Raw genomic sequence first — 21923 nt, forward strand, 5'->3', positions numbered from 1 at the left:
TAATGTTTTTAGTTACTGTAAACCTCCCAGAGAGCTTCGGCTATGGGGCGGTACACAAATACAATAAATAAATAAATATAACAGTCAATAGGCCTAACCCACTAACAAGATGGTATGTTGTTGGTTGGTTAGCAATGTGCCTCAGGGAGCATCTGTCTAGATTGTATGAATCAATCCTAAGCATGCATATTCAAAAGCAAATCCCCCAGGATACAATGGGATTTACTTCCTTTTAACATGCAGCTGTTTAGCAGCTTTGAGCTGCTTCAGATATGTTGTTCCTACATGGAAATGGATGTTTGTGGTGATCTGTATTCATGTTTCTTACAATTACAGGGAATCCTTAAATGGTGACGCTTCTAGAAAAATTAGAGATTCATAGTTCAAAGACAGAACATGTTGAACCCTTGTCAGAACATTATATGACATTATATATGCCATGCTAAAAAAACTGTACTTTGCCCATTGTAATCTAAATTTTGTGCCAAGAAAAAAATTAGTATCAATTTTATTTATTTATATATTTATATACTTCACTTCACCATACACCATCATATACTTCTAAAACTAATTGAAACTGAGCAAAACACATCATTGTCTGTATTGTACCTTTTTGCTATTTTGTACAAATCATTCTAACTTCACTAGTCAGAGGAGTGGCAAAAATGCTGGATCCTCCACCCCAATGTGTTTTAAGTACCAGAAGCCAGAGAGGTGGCTCAGTATGATTTGCAATAGCATTTTTGCCTCTCATCTGAGCAGCAAAACCAAGATGATATATGCAACCCTGAGGGCTATTCAGTTGCACTAGCTATCTGTTAATGTAAAAGCTGGGATTCTCAAGAAGCTGGATTTTGTGCCCTCTGCTACATGCTGTGGAACATTATACTTCCACATAAATTCATGTGCCTATACACAGCCTTGATTATAAGTTCGCTAAAGAGAATGAGTTCTTTTTGCATTTTGTGTTACAAGACTGCAGACCTGAGATCAATTCATTTTTTTAAAAAAAGTATCTCTTGCAGTATTGCAGGGAGTAACAATATGTAATTTAAGCAAAATAAAAACACAAAATGCAGCAAATGAAAACTATTCTCTCCTTACCATCATTTGCCACTAAAATGAGATCCGCCAAAGAGGCTCTACAGTACAGTACTTCTGAATGAAGCTCTGGCTAGGGCTTTAATGGATATTGTGGGAATAAATGCCATAATTGTTTCATATTTGAAGGCAAGTCCAGCTACATTTTCCACACATGCCTTATAAAATTTTCAGAGGCTGTAGTGATAAACCAGTGATAATGGGTACCATTCAGAGTGCCACACTACTGTTGTGTTATTCAAATGCTGGTACGTTTGTGCCAGATTTCAAAACGTGAAGTGTGAAGCAGCCATGAAATGTAGGAAAATCTCAAATGACATGAGCACTGAGTGAAAGCAAAATTCATTCACTGAGCTCCCAAAGCTTTTTTCTTAAATTTCTTGTGCCAGTATAGGTTCAACAACTTGTCCAGTAACCTAGAACACTATCCTTCAGTCGTGTGTCTGAAAAATAAGGAAAATGAATGACACCTGTAAAACAGTTTCCATGCTGCAACTTCTGAGCTTATGAGAGATCTTGATATACAGGTCTACTCAGAAATAAGCCTTGTTGAGTTAATTCGTTTTTACTCCCAGGTAAGGGTATGCACTACTGGACTGCAGCCTAATCTTCCTTGCATTAAGTCTTAAAACACCTTAGTGAATCTTTCTTGATGACTAGACACATCCACACACAATTTATCTAATGTACTTCTGGAGTGTTTTGTATTTTGCAAAAGTTTATTCTTTCTCATTTTCCTGTATCAAAATGTTATTGAGTGCTGCTCAGAGACATATAAATTGTTATCTTCTCTGGCATACAGTGATGATGGTATATCAGAATGAAAACATTGATCTGAAACAGAATATAGATTTGTATTGTTTGGTTCTTTCGTATTATTTACATTTGCAGGTCTATTCTTGTCTGTGGCAAGTATAGGTACTTTGCATTGATAGTAATCATTATACTTGAACAAGTTCTAGTGATTTTAATGGTATTTACTTCCATGTAAATGTGCACAAGCTTACAGCCAGTGACAAAAGGTTAAACTGACTTGAGTTAAAACTGTGGCTTTCAGCTAGGCATCTTCTAGGTCAAGAGAGAGCTAAGATCTCAGTTAAAAGATTCAGAGCAGACAAAAGAAAGCACTTCTTAACACCATGTGTAGTTAAACTATGGAATTCACTCCCAAGAGAGATAGTGATGGCCACCAACTTGGATGGCTTTGAAAGAGGATTAGACAGATTGATGGAGGAGAATGCTATTGTTGGGTTAAAATTTAAGATGTGCCTTAAATATTATAGTTTTGCTTTATACCTTGTCCATATTAACGTGAGCAGTGTCAAGATCAGAACCAAAGTGGCCTTTCGATTGATTTTGATATAAAACAAGGGTTTATTTCCTGGTGACCTGACCTTTTTACATTCCAGTGGCTCAGAGAATAAAAGCCGGTTTAAGCTGGAAACCTCCCCTCCTTTAATCTTGTATCACATTCATGCTTATTACCTCGCTCATAGTTACAAAGCATAACATGCATAGAAGTGTTAAAGTTTTCCTTTGTCCCACAAAGGAAAACTTGTGAATCTTTGAAATGCAAGACCAGCAATATTAAATCTGTCACCACTTGAGGGGCGCCCGGTTGCAGCTGGGGCCCCTCCTATGTATCTCCCTTTGTTCCTAGTTGCAGAGTGCTTATCTCAAGGACATGTGAAATATGCAGACCCAGAGTCTGAAAGATATTCTGATGTTTCCACTTATGTTCTTCCTCTCTACCCCTTCGCCTCTTTTTACATATCTTGAGGTTATAGTGACAATCAAGTGTTTCTTTATAATTCATGACGTTGCTCCCCAATATTGTAACCTTCGGGGAGAGACTATATATTCTCTGACTTATCAATAAACAGGGTTCCCATTCTGACCTGCCTTTGGCTTGTAAGTATTGGGTTCCCCTTTGCAAAGGAATTGTGGTGTGCTTACTTGATCTCTGATAGTGGGTTAAATTTGCACTCATCTCCGCACCCCCTCCCGGGTGAATGAGCTGAGGTACACAGAGACAGCTCGCGTGTTGGGTTTGGACCTAACACTATCAATGGCTACTAGCCATGATGGCTAGGCTCTACCTGTACAGTTGGAGTCAGTATGTACGTGAATAACAGTTGCTAGCAGTCGCGGATGGGGAGAGTGCTTTTGTGCTCAGGTCATGCCCTCAGGCTTCCCATAGGCATCTGGTTGGCTGCTGTGGGAACAGGATACTAGACTCGATAAGCCATTGGCCTGATCCAGCAAGCTCTTATGTTCTTACTATAGTTTCTTCTACTATAGCAACCTATTACTTTCATCAACACTTATTTTTATGTTTGGTAGTTTGCCTAATAACATTATAATTGTTCTTCTGTAAATGCCATTTACTAAGCCAAATAAGACTGGAAGATTCTGACATTTTAAGAAACAATTCTAGCTTCCTTAATGGAATTATTCTTGTAATGTTCAAAGAAAAACTTGCATTGGCTGTATCCACAGCTAGCACAACTTCTGATTCAAACATTCCAAAAAGTATCCCAGTCAAAGGTGGAATTAAGTGTTTCTTCAGGTGCTGCTTAAATAATGTCTGAAGACACTCTGAGAGGCAAATGGTTTGATTGACAAAGTTGTCCTTTTCCATTGACAGTGACTGTTTTCTTGAGCACGCTGACTCCAAAATTCTATGTTGCACTTACGGGGACTTCTTCTTTGATATCCGGTCTGATATTTGTAAGTAATTTTCTATATTTACTCTCTTATTGGAATTTTTGTTGATCCTGCAGAACAAGAAATATAGCAGAACTGAGAAATACAGTAAAACTGAGATTATATTACAATTTGAGTTTGTATTTTAAGTGCTGGTCACAAGTATTGTATAGATATCTTCAGACTTTAGATGCTTGGAAGATAAAGTTTTTTTTATTGCTAAGATGTTTAAGGCAAAGAAGCTAGAGGTTAATGCATATAACTAGGGTAGACTGCAAACTAAATGACGATTGTTTGATCTCGCTCCTGACCAGAGTTCCGTTGTTATTGTTAAACCTCAGTCCAAGGAAAAGTCTATTTTTCTAATGTTATTTGAGGATATAGCAACTAAGAGTAACTCATGTCTGCATTCTCAGTACCTCTTGGGATTCTTGGAAGATGAAAAAGAGATATGGTGAAGGTTGGTGGGTCTTTGTGTTAGCAATGCCACATATTAATATTTAAAATTAGACTTTTTGTGAACTGATGAATTGTACCTCTGATACACCAACTGAACTCTAGGTGGTGCTCTAATACAGAAAAAGAAACCAACGTTTTTATTCATTTTGACATGATTCCTTACTGTTTCCCACGACCTTACTAGCAAAAAATAATAATACAAGTAATGGCTTATAACATTGTAAGGTGCATCTGTGACAATAGTATTGTGCCTTCTCCAGCAGTATGCTGAAGCATCTTGGTCAGGCTGGAAAGTCATTTGCAGAACTTGGTTGCCTCTCCGAGCATTGCCTCATCACAGCTTTATTAGGGTGCCTTATGTGTAGCCACTGTTGGACCGCAATGCTCTTTTCTTGATCATAAGCCTATACAAAGAGCAGTTCAGCAACCAAAAATATGGTGAAAATGTTACTTGCCTTCAGGCATTTCTTGTTCATCTCGAGTACACAAGTAAATGGCTCATGGTACCCATATTTTATCAAGTTTGCCCAGAATAGCATTGTTTTTGCCTGGATCCTGCCTGTTAGAGCCTATTCTCTGATACAGGACACTCAGAACTCATTTTTTTCTATGTAGAAAATGTAAAAGGTAGCCTATTGGCCTACTCTTAATCCTCATGTGGCACCACAAATAAATTTTCACAAGTGGTTTTAGGAGGATTGTACTATCTCACGGTAGTAAAATGCTCCAAAGCAAATCCATGTGTGTGATATTGGAGTAAAGGCAATTGTCTGCTTCCCTGGATTAGTTTTTAATTTGAAAAACCCCACAAGATTTATTTATTTATTTATTTTATTTCATTTATATACCGCCCTAAGCCTGACGGCTCTCTGAGCGGTGTACATAAGAGATAAAAAACAACACAATATATAACTACAATAAATATTTTTAACCCCAATATGTTCCATTGGCTGGGACAAAAACAGACCAGTGGCAAAAACCAATAAGACACCTTGAGCTATTTTATGTCTATGGCACTTTTTTTGTTTACAGAAAAACAGTAAGTGGCTGAAATTTTGGAGCATTGTTTACTACCTTGCAGTTGACAATGTTCTTAAAGAAGTGTGTTTAGAAAAAAATATTTTCTCTCATATTATCTGTGGGCAGACAGTCAGCCTTATTTGGTGGAAGGAACCATAAATAATGGTTGACAGTTAGCCTATTGTTTTGTGAGAGAATGGCATGACTGAGATTTTTGACCCCATTGTGTATTGCAATTTTTTCTGTTTCTTGTTGCAGATATTTGAATGGTGGTATTTCAGAAAATATGGCACGTCTTTCATTGAGCAGGTTTCTGTGAGCCATTTGCGACCATTTATTGGAGGAGCAGAGAGTACCAATTCTCCACAGGCAACTTTCTCTGCCACTAGCGGAGAAAATGAGACAAACAGGCAGAATCTGTCAGGTGATTGCTGCTAACATCTGGCTTTGTGCAAATGTACTTTGCAATAACTGGTCTTAGCCAACACCTGTAAATACAAGTAAAGTTTATTTTTGTAAATGGTTTCAGCTTTGCATCAGCTAATGCCTTCATCCTGGTTAGGAAAAGCAAAATAAGGGAACTGGCAAAGTAAGTCAGATTGGGCAAGTCCTTTTTTTGGTGGCGACATGTGGGATGTTGAGTTTAATAATTCATTTTTCAGAACCCTAGCAAATTCCCAATCAATACAATTTTTAGTTTTATGTAATGTTCTGCCTTTAGAACTTTTGCTATATGTAACTGTATGACAGCTTTTTGAAAATCTTACTTTGCACTGTTAGGAAAAGTTGCTTTCTTAAAGTGGTAGCTCAATTGAGACAGCCATCCAAAATGTAGTTGGAAGGATCAGAAACAAACCAGAGGTTCATGTTCTCCCTTCTGTCTTTCTTGTGGCTTCCCCTTTTTAGCTTTCCGGTTTAGCACCAGCCACAATTCGCCATGACACCCAGCTCTGCACTCTATGGTTAGAGCTCAACCTCCAAACCAAAATGAGGAACCAACTTCAAACCATGCTTTATAAATCTAGTTTAGAAAGCAAGCACTAGTTGTGGTTTGCAGATTTGGATGTTATAGCTAGTGCTAAACAGGAAAGTGAAAAGGGGAAGCTACAAGTGAGAGAGGAAGGAGCATGCTAATCCTTTGCTTATTTCTGATTATGTAGAAGAATCAAATCTTTATATTCTGGCCCAAGTTCAGAAGTAATGGTCTTGTGTTTATTGAACTGAAATCAGTGTACTTGAACTAGGCCTCAATGTACAGAGGAACTCTATATATATAAAAAATCTGGTGTTTAATTTTGAGATTAAACTTTCTTTTTACAGAGTGCAAAGTATGGAGAAATCCACTCAATCTCTTTAGAGGAGCAGAATATAGCAGGTATTTTATCTTTCTTATAATAATGTAACAATTTTTGTAAAATAAATGGAAATAGAACCTGATGTTCTAGTTTGTCCCAACCTAGTATTCTTATTCCTTCCTGTAAATTCCATATACAGTGCCTTGCAAAAGTAATGAGACCCCTGACCAACGCTCTCATATTACTGAATTACAAATACTACATTGTAATTTTGTTCTGTATGATACTTTATTTTGAAACACTGAAACTCAAAATCAATTATTAATTGTAAGGTGGCATGGGTTTATGTTGGAAAATGTTTGTAAGAAACATAAAAACCTGAAACATGTTGCTTGCATAAGTATTCAACCCCTGTGCTGTGAAAGCCCCCAGTTTAAACAGATGAAAGAAATTGCCCTATGGAGGACACAATTACCTTACCATTGGCCTCCACTCTTGAACCATTAAAGTTGCTGTCACATTTGGTCAGGTTGTGGATCTGAAGGAAAATGAAGACCAAAGATCATTCTACAGAAGTGAGAGATAATGTAATACAAATGCATAGATTAGGAAAAGGGTACAAAATAATATCCAAGTATTTGGATATCTCAGTGAGCTCAGTTGGATCAATAATCAGGAAGTGGAAGCTGCATCACACCACCCAGACACTGCCAAGAAAAGGCCATCCCTCAAAACTCAGCGCTTGAACGAGGAGACTTGGGAGAGAAGCCACGGAGAGGCCAACCATGACTTCGAAGGAGCTACAGAGTTCCGTGGCTGGCAGAGGAGTAATGGTACACCAGTCAATCATATCAAGAGCTCTGCATAACGCTGGCCTGGCAAGAAGGAAGCCATTACTGAAAAGGTAGCCTCTGAAAGCACATCTGGAGTTTGCCAGAAAGCATGAGAGTGTCCCAGCTGCAATGTGGGAAAAGGTTTTGTGGTCAGATGAGACCGAGATAGAGCTTTTCGGCCAAAACTCAAAGCACTATGTGTGGCACAATAATAATAATAAATTTTATTTTTCAGTCGCCTATCTGTCCGGGTTAGAGACACTCTAGGCGACTTACAACAAGATTAAAAAACAATACATATATATATATCACACAACAAATTTAAGCTAAAAACCATCCTTCAGTTCATTATAACATAGAGTTAATCTGTTCCAATCTTGTAGGCCTGCCTGAAGAGCCAGGTCTTTAAGGCTCGGCGAAAGCTTGACAAGGAGGGAGCATGTCTGAGATCGCAAGGGAGGGAGTTCCAGAGGGTGGGGGCCACAACATAAAAAGCCCTCTCTCTGGTCCGTACCAGCCTGGCTGTTCTCACCGGTGGGACCGAGAGAAGGTCTTGCGAGGCTGATCTCGTCAGGCGGCACAATCGGTGATTCTGGAGGCGTTCCTTCAGATACACTGGGCCAAAACTGTATAGACCTAACACTGCCCATGCCTCAAGACATACCATCCCTACAGTGAAGTATGATGGTGGCAGCATCATGCTGTGGGGATGCTTCTCAGCAGCAAGGACTGGGCATCTTGTTAAAATTGAAGGAAGAATGGATGGAGCAAAACACAGGGAAATACTGCAATAGAACCTGGTTCAGTCCACTAAAAAACTGAAGCTTGGGAGGAAATTCACTTTTCAGCAGGACAGTGATCCCAAGCACAAGGCCAAAACAACATTGGAGTGGCTCAAGAACAAAAAGGTGAATGTCTTAGAGTGGCCCAGTCAAAGTTCTGATCTCAATCCCATGGAGATTTTGTGGCGCTCTTTGAAAATTGCTGTCCACAAGCGACGTCCAACCAACCTGAATGACCTGGAGCTAATCTGCCAAGAAAAATGGGCCAGAATCCCTCTGACACTGTGTGCAAAGCTGGTACATACCTACCCCAAAAGACTTAAAGCTGTTATTGGAGTGAAAGGCGCCTCTACCAAATATTAATGTGTGGGGGTTGAATACATATGCAAGCAACATGTTTCAGTTTGTTTCTTACAAACATTTCCCAACATAAAATCAATGTCACATTACAATAGTTGATTTTGAGTTTCAGTGTTTCAAAATAAAATATCAAACAGAATGAAATTACGATGTCCCATTTGTAATTCAGTAATACGAGAGCATTGGTCAGGGGTCTGATTACTTTTGCAAGGCACTGTATAAAGATGAATTTGTTTGGATAGATAATTTTATTTCATTACTTTTTGAAAGTCTGCTTTTTTCTTGGGCGGGGTAGCCAATGTGGTGTCCACCAAATATTGTTGGATTCCAGCTGCCATCATCTTTAACCACTAACCACGCTCGCTGTGGTTGATAGGAGCTGGAGTCCATCTGGAGTGCAGCATGTTTGCCATCCCTGGTGTAGGGCAGTTCTTTTAGGTTGCATTTCTTCACTGGCAGGGCTTTTTGATGGTGGCCCTGCATCTTCGGAATTCCCTCCCCCAGGAAACTCATGTGGCCTCATCTTTGGAAAGCTTTAAGAAAAATCTTAATTTTTTTTATTTCAGCCTGTTTTTTTATTTATTACAGTGATAAATTATTGCTGCTGCTCAGTTTTAAGGTTGTGTAATGTGATTTTAAATTGATAGCATATCATTGTTTAATGAAATCTTGTATACCACCTTGGGAGGACAACAGTCCTGAAAGGTGGTGTATAAACGATTTTAATTAAATAAAATACTGTAACAGATACATTGAATTTACTATTTTTCTTTGAATTTATCATTTCTTAAGTACAAAGAGAGTAATGGCCAACATGAGCCTTAATGCATGTGTGTGTTATGTGCCTTCGAGTCAATTACAACTTATGGCGACCCTATGAATCGGCGACCTCCAAGAGCATTTGTTATAAACCACCCTGTTCAGATCTTGTAAATTCAGATCTGTGGCTTCCTTTATGGAATCAATCCATCTCTTGTTTGGCCTTCCTCTTTTTCTACTCCCTTCTGTTTTTCCCAACATTATTGTCTTTTCTATTGAATGTCTTCTGATTATGTGTCCAAAGTATGATAACCTCAGTTTCATCATTTTAGCTTCTAGTCATAGTTCTGTTTAGTTTGCTCTAACACCCAATTATTTGTCTTTTTCGCAGTCCATCGTATGCGCAAAGCTCTCCCCCAGTAACACATTTCAAATGAGTTGATATTTCTCTTATCAACATTTTTCACTGTCCAACTTTCACATCCATACGTATCTCCACTAAAAAAGTTCCAGCCATCTTTGAAACTTGTAGTGAAAGTTCATTGCAAGATAGATAATCCCTCACTGGAGAAAATCTTAACTGTAGCTACCTCCTTCCTTCTATAAATCTTTCTCTCCTCATATAATCTAGCTTGTGCATATAATAAAGGTCAAATTGCCTAGTGAAATACACTTATCAGTTTCTTATATAAATAACTCCTTTAGGCTGTAATTCTGTAGATATTTATGTGGGAGCAAATCCCATTGAGTTCAATGAGGCTTCCTTTTAAGTAGATATATATAGGAATGGGTTGCTGATGAACCCTCCCTTTCTAAATCTTGTGTTCCTTTTTCTTTTTCCTCTCCTTTTTTTAAGATATACGTGGGTGACTGGAAAGGAGCCACTTACATACTATGACATGAACTTATCTGCTCAGGATCATCAGACGTTTTTCACATGTGAGACAGATTCAGTTCGACCTTCAGATGCAGGTATCAATAGTATGCCCTGTGTGAAAGATAAAAAGCAGAGTGCCTGTGTGTAGTTTTGAATGTTGGAAATGCTTGTTCTAAATAGTCCAAAAAGTAAATCAGTATATTTACTAGTAGAGTAAAAAATATATTACTCTACATTTCCCAGTGTTGTCTCATATCCTGAAATATCCTTCTATAAGTTGGATCTTTCTATTGAACGTTGTCAGTCCTGTTTGTACTTTTTTCTAAAGAAAAATACTGTACCAAGAAGAGTCAAATTCTGTGATCTGTCTAAATTATGCATATTTCTAACATAACTTATTCTGCTAAATTCTGCTTTGGCTTGTAATGGGGAAGAACAAATAACTGCAACTCCACCTCTAGCCACTGGAAATTCAGCCACACTTCTGAATTTGAGGCAGTGCCGACATATCTTCAAACATAATTTTGCAGCACCAGGCCTAGAAATTTGTTCTTTTTAAAATAAGCGTTCCGTTTCTCACGATGCTAGATTCTGCATCCATAACCGCATTCTGAGCCTTTTCTGTGCTCTCTCAGAACTTTGGGAGGAAGGGCAGGATATAAATTTAATAAATAAATAAATGATTGCGGTTCACACAATATTTGAATATGCCCCCATTGAAAGGTGGAAAGGGAGCGATTAGAATGGTAGACAATATTACCCTGTCATTACGTGAAGAACTGTTACCTTCAAGTCAGGCTTCAGCAGTATTGTTTGTGATAGTTCAAGACACTCTTGCTGGCTATCCCTCTGGAGTTTGACGCTACACAATAGAAGGGCCTGGAAACATGTACTTGTGAATGTTGAATTAATTCTTTAAAAAACACCTTGAGATTATCAGTTTGTACTTGTTCTGATTGCATCAAATTGCCTTGGGGGTTACATATTGTCTTTTCTTATCTTTAAAGTACTGGCTTTTGTCATGCCTGGCTTTTGTCAGCTGATGTGTTAATTCTTACTAGTTCATCCAAATCAGCAAAAGTTAGCTGTCTGCACATTGATCTGATATGTTTAGTGATACGAGAACTGTTTTTTGTTATATGAATGTTGTATATTGTCTCATCTAAGCCAAAAATAACATTATGATTTCATATAAATGCTCGCAACATTTTCCACATTATTCTTGCTGGACAGTTGCAGGTTTAGTTCCAAAAGAAACATGTATAGATTCTCCCCTGTTCTTATTAAAATTGAGGAAAATCGGGCTGCAATCCTACAGTTACTCACCTGGTGGGAGTAAGCACAATTGAAACCAATAAGACTCACCTCTGTGCAATCATGTATAGGATTGCACAGTTTGTGTATGTTTACCTTTTAGGTTTGGTTTCTAAAAGCTTGAACCCAGCCAAGCGAGTGGTTGTGATGAGAATCTTGTTCACTACTTGGCTAAAGTTGAGAACTCATATTGCCAGCACCTGGTGGAAGGGGAGGAATCAACAACCAGCCTTATGGCACTGACTGCCACTTAACCACACTCATTCTACCCAGAGTTCATCAGTGGCCAAGCTTACCTTGCAGTTAGCAGAAGGAGAAAGGACAGACTTTCATTAGCCATCCGGGACTAATTATTACTTGAAGTCTGTTTTTTTTTTCTTGTTGGCCACCTTTTGATTTCCCCCCCTTGTTATAGGGGCTGATGTTCAATCTGGTAATAGCTTTTATTCTTAAATGTATATTTCCTTCATGAATCCTTATGTTTGTGACCTGCCCTTAAATAAATCCTATTTTTTCAAACAGTTATGCAGAAGGCATGGCGGGAGAGGAACCCTCAGGCCCGAATCAAAGCAGCATATCAAGCTTTAGAATTAAATAATGAGTAAGTGTGGTCACGAGTCTCAACCTAATTTTATGAAGTAAAATTGAAGCTATACAGTGTTGATAAGTAATTTCTCAGTCTATTCATATGATCAGCAGGTTCAGGTGATTTAATGTTTGCTGGGTTATAGCACTTATACCCATGTTTAGTTTTTAAACCTTAACCTATAAAACTAACATGTAGGAGAGGATTTTATTGCTGGCCATTTTGAAGTTGTGTTTTTTCCAATATGCAGTCTGAAGTGGATACTTCACAGAAGTCTGTCTTGGTGCTGAACCAAATTAACAAAGTAAAGAGCTTCTGAATCTTCATCAGTTTTAGTGCAATTAATATGAGCTAAGCATGTGCTTTAACAGGACTCAACATTCTTATGTTGCTGCCCTACTGGGAGGAAGGGTGGGATATAAATCTAAATAAATAAAATGTTTGTTTTAATTGTGTCCAAATATTAGTATGTAACTTTTATAAGATAAGGCCTTAAAAATGGCAAGGAGAACTTCTCATATTCTTCAACTGAAAATAAAGACAACTGTTGCAACCTTCTTGCTAGTTAATTTTTAAACAAGAAAAGTTTCCAGGAATCTTTTTTTTCCTCTGTGTATGTTGCACAATGTTCTGGTTAAGAGAGAGAAAGTACAGCAGAAGTTTCCATACCTTTTTAGACTGTGTCCCTTTGCAAATCTATTTTGTACATTTGACTATCCAAGTGCACTTAAATATACATTGGCATGCATGCTTTGATTCTGACTCCCACATGATTCCTAGCAATATTTTGTGCATACACCATCTCCCACTATTATGCACCAATGCCTCAGCCATAGTTCCTACTGGTCAGTGTTGAGTGCTGTCTTCCCTTTATTATGACTGAAAGAAGAGGGGTGAAATGCACAGTCTCTCCCCATCCCCAGTGCCCCAATTAAAATCTTTAGGGAAGAAAAAACTTCACCCTACAGATGTTGGTGCTGTGAGGAGACGGAAGTAATAGCAGATTTATGTGTGCAGCAGTAGCCCTAAAGGCTGGATTTCCATATGTCTCTAGTATCCTCACGGATATTTGAACCACTGCATTACAGACATTTAGAATACTTGAACACATCTATTCATGTTTATGGAAATATCATGTCTGCCTTTTTGTGGGTCTTGAGTCATGTGCCTGGGAGAGAGGACTCAGAGCCAAGTGTTATGATTTGAGGGGGGCCCAATTAGCTTAGTGACGGGTAGAGGGAGATATGGCTTTGTGAGGAGGACTTGCCAGGTAAGGGAAACGCAGCCCAGGCAGCTAACGACTGTGCCTTGTTCCGGTCCTCCCCACACCCGCAGGTTTGTTGGTTGCCCTATCAGCCAGCTCTCAGGCCTCCGGATGCTGCTCCTAAACGCCAGATCGGTGCATAATAAGATCTCCCTCATTCATGATTTAATTGTGGATGAGGCAGCCAATCTAGCATGTATAACCGAGACCTGGGTGGGTGAGCAGGGAGGAGTCAGTCTCTCCCAGCTATGCCCACCAGGGTACCTGGTCCAGCATCAGGGTAGACCTGAGGGTCGGGGAGGGGTTTTTTGCTGTGGTCTATAAGAGTTCCATCTCCCTCTGCAAGCACCCTGTCCTTGTGACTACTGGTCTGAAGTGTTTGCACCTTATGTTGGGTCAGCAGAACAGACTGGGGATTCTGTTGGTGTACCGCCCACCCTGCTGCCCAACAGACTCCCTAGGTGAGCTGGTGGAGGTGGTCTCGGGTGTACTGTTGAGATCCCCCAGACTATTGGTTCTTGGGGATGTCAACATCCATGCCGAGGCCACCTTATCTGGGGTGGCTCAGGATTTCATGGTCTCCATGACAACCATGGGACTGTCCCAATATGGCATTGGCCCAACACATGTAGCAGCGCATACTCTAGATTTGTTTTTTGCAACTGGACATGGAGTTGGTGATCTGAATGTGGGGGGCCTTACATCAGTCCCTCTGTCATGGACAAATACTGCTTGCTGAAGTTTAGACTTACAGTGACTTTTGCCCTCTGCAAGGGTGGGGGACCTATTAAGTTGGTCCGCCCCCAGAGACTAATGGATCCGGATGGTTTCCAAAGGGCTCTGGGGAGTTTTCTGGCTGATAGGGCTGTCGCTCCTGTCAAAACCCTGGTCGAGCTGTGGAGTACAGAAATGAACCAGGCGATTGACATGATTGCTCCTGAGCACCCTCTCCTGTGTAGAGCTCGTACAGCTCCATGGTATACCCCAGAGTTGAGACAATGAAACAATATCGGAGACGGCTTGAGTGCAGATGGAGACGAACTCCTAGTGGATGCAATTATACACTGGTAAGTGCCTATGGTAAGCTCTATTTAGGGGCAGTAAAAAAACAATATTCTGCTGCCACTATCAAATCAATCTGCCGCCCCGCGGAGCTCTTCAGAATTGTCCGGGGGCTATTACACTCTGGCCCCAGGGACATGGTAGAACCATCTGAGGCCCGCTGTAATGAATTTGCTAGGCACTTCCAGGATAAAATCTTTAGCATCCGCCAGGACTTAGACTCCAGTGTTATAGCAGGTGAATCAAGAGAGGTATCCAGAACACAGCCTTGTCCCGATTTCTTGGATGAGTTTCAGTTGGTGCAGCTTGAGGACGTTGACAAGGTGCCTGGACAGGTTGGTGCAACCACTTCTGTGCTGGATCCTTGCCCTTCTTGGCTAATAAAAGCTAGCAGGGATGGAACAGCTGGCTGGGCCAGGGAAGTGATTAATGCCTCTCTGGGAGAGGGGGTGGTCCCTGGCTGCCTGAAAGAGGCGGTAGTGAGACCACTCCTGAAGAAACCCTCCCTGGACCCAGAAAATCTTAATAACTATAGGCTGGTAGCAAATGTTCCATTCCTGGGCTAGGTCCTTGAACGAGTGGTTGCAGGCCAGCTCCAGACACTTGGATGAGACCGATTATCTGGATCCATTTCAGTCGGGTGTCAGGCCTGGTTTTGGCCCAGAAACAGCCTTGGTCACCCTGTATGATGACCTTTGTCAGGAGAGAGACAGGGGGAGTGTGACTCTGTTGATTCTCCTTGATCTCTCAGCAGCTTTTGATACCATCAACCATGGTATCCTTCTGGGGAGACTGGCTGAGTTGGGAGTGGGAGGTACTGCATTGCAGTGGTTCTGCTCCTACTTGGCAGGTCGCCTCCAGAAGGTGGTGCTTGGGGAACATTTCTCGGCACCCTGGACTCTCCGGTATGGGGTTCCGCAGGGGTCAGTTCTGTCCCCCAAGCTGTTCAACATCTACATGAAACCGTTGGGTGCAGTCATCCGGAGCTTTGGAGTGCGTTGCCATCAGTATGTTGATAGCATGCAGCTCTATTTCTCCTTTTCATCTTCTTCAGGTGAGGCTGTCAATGTGCTGAACTGGTGCCTGGCTGCGACAATGGACTGGATGAGGGCTAATAAACTGAGGCTCAATCCAGACAAGACTGAGATGCTGCTAGTGGGTGGTTCTTCTGACCGGATGGTGGATGTCCAACATGTCCTGGATGGGGTTGCACTCCCCCTGAAGGAGCAGGTTCATAGCTTGGGGGTTCTCTTAGAATCATTTCTGTCATTTGAGTATGGTCTGACGGCAAATGCAGAAGAAGAGGAATTGGAGAGATTTTACGCAGAAGTACAGGAAGAAATTGATCACACCAAAACAAGATGTGCTGATAATCGTGGGGGATTGGAATGCAAAAGTAGGGAACAGAGAAGAACTAGGAATTGTGGGTAAATGGGGCCTAGGAGACAGAAACGAAGCAGGAGAAAGACTTGTTGAATTCTGTGAAGCCAATAATTTGTTTCTTGCAAACACATTTTATGAACAACCAAAAAGACTACTGTACACGTGGACATCACCAAATGGTCAATATAGGAATCAAATTGATTATATAATTGGTAGCAGAAGGTGGAGAAGTTCCATACTTTCTGCAAAAACAAGACCAGGAGCAGACTGCAGTACAGATCATGAACTGGTCGTATCGAAGAGTAAAGCTAAAGAAAACCAACAAAGCAATCATAATGCCAAAATACAATTTAAATAACATCCCAGAAGCATATAAAGATCATATAAGGAACAGGTTTGAGGCTTTAAACTTAGTTGACAGAGAACCAGAAGAACTATGGAATGAAGTCAGAGACGTTATCAGAGAAGAATGCAAAAAGACAATACCTCTAGTTAAAAAGAAAGACCTCAATGGATGACTGAAGAAACTCTTAAAATGGTTCAAGAGAGAAGTAAAGCAAAAGGAGATAGAAACACAGTCGGAACCTTAAATGCAACAATACAGCGACTAGTACGTAGGGACAAAGAACTATTACAATAGTTACTGTATAGAAATAGAAGAGGACAACAAAAAAGGGTAGAACAAGAGCCCTATTCCAAAAGATTAGAGAAATGAAAGGGAAATTTAAACAAAGAGTAGGGATGTTGAATAATCAAGAGGGGAACACACTGGCTGACCGAGATGAAATAAAAGGAAGATGGAAGCAATACACTGAAGAACTCTATAAAAGAGATGCCAGGATGACAGATTCATTCACGGAGGAACCATATGATGAAGAACCAGAAATTTTAGAATGCGAGTTGAAAGCTGCTCTTAAAATACTTAGAAGAAACAAATCACCAGGAATAGCTGGCATACCAATAGAGTTGCTACAAGCTACTGAGACTGAATCAGTCCAATTTTTGACTGAAATCTGTCAAGAAATATGGAAAACTAAACAATGGCCCACAGACTGGAAGCATTCCATATACATCCCAATTCCAAAGAAAGGGAATCTCAGGGAATGCAGTAATTATCAAACTATTGCCTTAATCTCCCATGCAAGTAAAGTAATGCTCAAGATTCTACAACAAAGTCTCTTACCAGATATGGAGCAAGAAATGCCAGACGGCCAAGCTGGATTGAGAAAGGGAAGAGGTACCAGAGATCATATTGCAAACATACGTTGGATAATGGAACGGAGCAAAGAATTTCAGAAGAAAATCACCCTGTGCTTTATAGATTACAGCAAAGCCTTTGACTGTGTAGATCATGAAAAACTATGGAATGCTTTAAAAGAAATGGGGGTGTCACAGCATCTGATTGTCCTGATGTGCAACCTATACTCTGGACAAGAGGCTACTGTAAGGACAGAATATGGAGAAACCAATTGGTTCCCCATCGGAAAGGGTGTGAGACAGGGTTGTATTTTATCACCCAACTTGTTTAATCTGTACGCAGAACATATCATACGGAAAGCGGGATTGGACCAAGATGAAGGAGGAGTGAAAATTGGAGGGAGAAATATCAATAATTTAAGATATGTATACGATACCATACTACTAGCAGAAACCAGTAATAATTTGAAATGAATGCTGATGAAAGTTAAAGAGGAAAGCACAAAAGTAGGACTACAGCTGAACGTCCAAAAGACGAAAGTAATGACAACAGAAGATTTATGTAACTTTACAGTTGACAATGAGGACATTGAACTTGTCAAGGATTATCAATACCTTGGCACAATCATTAACCAAAATGGAGACAATAGTCAAGAAATCAGAAGAAGGCTAGGACTGGGGAGGGCAGCTGTGAGAGAACTAGAAAAGATCCTCAAATGTAAAGATGTGTCACTGAACACTAAAGTCAGGATCATTCAGACCATCATATTCCAGATCTCTATGTATGGATGTGAAAGTTGGACAGCTGATAAGAGAAAAATCAATTCATTTGAAATGTGGTGTTGGAGAAGAGCTTTGTGGATACCATGGACTGCAAAAAAGACAAATAATTGCGTGTAGAACAAATTAAACCAGAACTCTCACTAGAAGCTAAAATGATGAAACTGAGATTATCATACTTTGGACACATAATGAGAAGACCTGATTCATTAGAAAAGACAATAATGCTGGGAAAAACAGAAGGAAGTTGAAAAAGAGGAAGGCCAAACAAGAGATGGATTGATTCCATAAAGGAAGCCACAGACCTGAACTTACAAGATCTGAACAGGGTAGTTATGACAGATGCTCTTGGAGGTAACTGATTCATAGGGTCGCCATAAGTTGTAGTTGACTTGGAGGCACATAACAACAACCACCACCCTCTGGAGCAGATTTGGGGAGGGCTCAAGGACATGTAGGGGGAGGAGAGGAGATCGAAGTCATGTTGTGCAAGTGGAAAGCCTTGTACTAATGGTATGCCTTAGTTGGATTCCACCCACTGTTTGGATGAAAATAGTTTTGTTCCACATCTTATTTCATCAGAGTTTATTTGTAAGAATGCTTAGCTACTGTAGTGGATAAAATTGTAATCATTCATGTCACTTTGTGTACATGCAAAATAAGTCCTATGGCTTTCTTTCTTTTTAATATGCTATTTTATTTTTTTCTCTCAGCTGTGCCACAGCATATGTCCTCCTGGCTGAGGAAGAAGCAACTACTATTGTGGATGCTGAGAAATATTTTAAGCAGGCTCTGAGAGCAGGGGAAACAGTTTATAGAAAGTCTCAGCACTGCAGTTCCCAGAGTCCACAGCATGAAGCACAGCTTAGTAAGTATTCTTTGCAAATAGTTCAAAATGGCCAATGGAGTTTGGATTGGTCTTGCTTAGATCCACAGAAGCACTAGCTATCTTTAACGATGGATTGAAACCTACTTGAGCAGAAAGTTAAACATACATGTATTGCAAATACAGTCAATAGTTACATAGGTTGCATTTTAATTGCAGAAAGTGCCAAATGATTTACAATGCAGTTCTATACATATAGAGAGCCAGTGTGGTGTAGCGGTTAAGGTGTTGCACTACGACCTGGGAGACCAGGGTTCAAATCCCCACACAGCCATGAAGCTCACTGGGTGACCTTGGGCCAGTCACTGCCTCTGAGCCTCAGAGGGAGGCAATTGTAAACCTTCTCTGAATACCGCTTACCTTGAAAACCCTATTCATAGGGTCGCCCATAAGTCGGAATCGACTTGAAGGCAGTCCATTTATTTTTCTATACATGTCTAAGCATACCCCAAGTGAATGCAATGAGTTAAGTTTGTCTAGGATTGCAGTATTAGCCCTATTTTCAAATATTATGGGTGTTATCTATAGTTCTTTTGCTGTTTACAGAAGGAAAGTTGCACTCTCAGAAAGAGGTCCTTCCATTCACAGAACAGCAACGTTAAATACAGTCCTATATTAGTTACATTGTGATACTTATTAGCCGACTCTAAATTTTTTACCCTGATATTCAGTAAAAAACAAAAAACTTATGGCAACTATCACACAGCATTAACATTGCACCATTGTATGTGACCAGTCTTGGTAGGCTTTTTTAAGGTGTATGGTAGTAAGAACATAACATAAGAACATAAGAAGAGCCTGCTGGATCAGGCCAGTGGCCCATCTAGTCCAGCATCCTGTTCTCACAGTGGCCAACCAGGTGCCTGGGGGAAGCCCGCAAGCAGGACCCGAGTGCAAGAACACTCTCCCCTCCTGAGGCTTCCGGCAACTGGTTTTCAGAAGCATGCTGCCTCTGACTAGGGTGGCAGAGCACAGCCATCATGGCTAGTAGCCATTGATAGCCCTGTCCTCCATGAATTTGTCTAATCTTCTTTTAAACCCATCCAAGCTGGTGGCCATTACTGCATCTTGTGGGAGCAAATTCCATAGTTTAACTATGCGCTGAGTAAAGAAGTACTTCCTTTTGTCTGTCCTGAATCTTCCAACATTCAGCTTCTTTGAATGTCCACGAGTTCTAGTATTCTGAGAGAGGGAGAAGAACTTTTCTCTATCCACTTTCTCAATGCCATGCATAATTTTATACACTTCTATCATGTCTCCTCTGACCCGCCTTTTCTCTAAACTAAAAAGCCCCAAATGCTGCAACCTTTCCTCGTAAGGGAGTCGCTCCATCCCCTTGATCATTCTGGTTGCCCTCTTCTGAACCTTTTCCAACTCTATAATATCCTTTTTGAGATGAGGCGACCAGAACTGTACACAGTATTCCAAATGCGGCCGCACCATAGATTGATACAACGGCATTATGATATCGGCTGTTTTATTTTCAATACCTTTCCTAATTATCGCTAGCATGGAATTTGCCTTTTTCACAGCTGCCGCACACTGGGTCGACATTTTCATTGTGCTGTCCACTACAACCCTGAGGTCTCTCTCCTGGTCGGTCACCGCCAGTTCAGACCCCATGAGCGTGTATGTGAAATTCAGATTGTTTGCTCCAATATGCATAATTTTACACTTGTTTATATTGAATTGCATTTGCCATTTTTCTGCCCATTCACTCAGTTTGGAGAGGTCTTTTTGGAGCTCTTGGCAATCCCTTTTTGTTTTAACAACCCTGAAGAATTTAGTGTCGTCAGCAAACTTGGCCACTGCTCACTCCTAATTCTAGGTCATTAATGAACAAGTTGAAAAGTACAGCTCCCAATACCGATCCTTGAGGGACTCCACTTTCTACAGCCCTCCATTGGGAGAACTGTCCGTTTATTCCTACTCTCTGCTTTCTGCTTCTTAACCAATTCCTTATCCACAAGAGGACCTCTCCTCTTCTTCCATGACTGCTAAGCTTCCTCAGAAGTTTTTGGTGAGGTACCTTGTCAAACGCTTTTTGAAAGTCTAAGTACACTATGTCCACTGGATCACCTCTATCTATATGCTTGTTGACACTCTCAAAGAATTCTAATAGGTTACTGAGACAGGACTTTCCCTTGCAGAAGCCATGCTGGCTCTGCTTCAGCAAGGCTTGTTCTTCTATGTGCTTAGTTAATCTAGCTTTAATAATACTTTCTACCAGTTTTCCAGGGACAGAAGTTAAGCTAACTGGCCTGTAATTTCCGGGATCCCCTCTGGATCCCTTTTTGAAGATTGGCGTTACATTTGCCACTTTCCAGTCCTCAGGCACGGAGGAGGACCCGAGGGACAAGTTACATATTTTAGTTAGCAGATCAGCAATTTCACCTTTGAGTTCTTTGAGAACTCTCGGGTGGATCCCATCCGGGCCCGGTGATTTGTCAGTTTTTATATTGTCCATTAAGCTTAGAACTTCCTCTCTCGTTACCACTATTTGTCTTAGTTCCTCAGAATCCCTTCCTGCAAATGTTAGTTCAGGTTCAGGGATCTGCCCTATATCTTCCACTGTGAAGACAGATGCAAAGAATTTATTTAGCTTCTCTGCAATCTCCTTATCGTTCTTTAGTACACCTTTGACTCCCTTATCATCCAAGGGTCCAATTGTCTCCCTAGATGGTCTCCTGCTTTGAATGTATTTATAGAATTTTTTGTTGTTGGTTTTTATGTTCTTAGCAATGTGCTCCTCAAATTCTTTTTTAGCATCCCTTATTGTCTTCTTGCATTTCTTTTGCCAGAGTTTGTGTTCTTTTTTATTTTCTTCATTCGGACAAGACTTCCATTTTCTGAAGGAAGACTTTTTGCCTCTAAGAGCTTCCTTGACTTTGCTCGTTAACCATGCTGGCATCTTCTTGGCCCTGGCGGTACCTTTTCTGATCTGCGGTATGCACTCCAGTTGAGCTTCTAATATAGTGTTTTTAAACAACTTCCAAGCATTTTCGAGTGATGTGACCCTCTGGACTTTGTTTTTCAGCTTTCTTTTTACCAATCCCCTCATTTTTGTGAAGTTTCCTCTTTTGAAGTCAAATGTGACCGTGTTGGATTTTCTTGGCAATTGGCCAGTTACATGTATGTTTAATTTAATAGCACTGTGGTCACTGCTCCCAATCGGTTCAACAACACTTACATCTCGCACCAGGTCCCGGTCCCCACTGAGGATTAAGTCCAGGGTTGCCATCCCTCTGGTCGGTTCCAT

The 21923-nt window shown here is 40.5% G+C and overlaps 1 protein-coding gene across 3 annotated transcripts in view; it reads left to right on the forward strand.

Annotated features, from left to right (window-relative positions):
- Positions 1-21923, forward strand: part of ST7L (suppression of tumorigenicity 7 like) — a 108158-nt gene that overhangs the window by 1916 nt on the left and 84319 nt on the right. For all 3 annotated transcript variants that reach the window (XM_061631998.1, XM_061631997.1, XM_061631999.1), the window contains exons 2-7: positions 3749-3831; positions 5545-5710; positions 6607-6661; positions 10172-10287; positions 12029-12107; positions 18492-18646. In XM_061631998.1, the coding sequence (XP_061487982.1) occupies positions 3749-3831; positions 5545-5710; positions 6607-6661; positions 10172-10287; positions 12029-12107; positions 18492-18646 (654 nt within the window). The remainder of the gene's footprint in view (positions 1-3748; positions 3832-5544; positions 5711-6606; positions 6662-10171; positions 10288-12028; positions 12108-18491; positions 18647-21923) is intronic.

The sequence above is a fragment of the Rhineura floridana genome, chromosome 6 (assembly GCF_030035675.1).
Source record: "Rhineura floridana isolate rRhiFlo1 chromosome 6, rRhiFlo1.hap2, whole genome shotgun sequence".
Taxonomy (NCBI): Eukaryota; Metazoa; Chordata; class Lepidosauria; order Squamata; family Rhineuridae; genus Rhineura; species Rhineura floridana.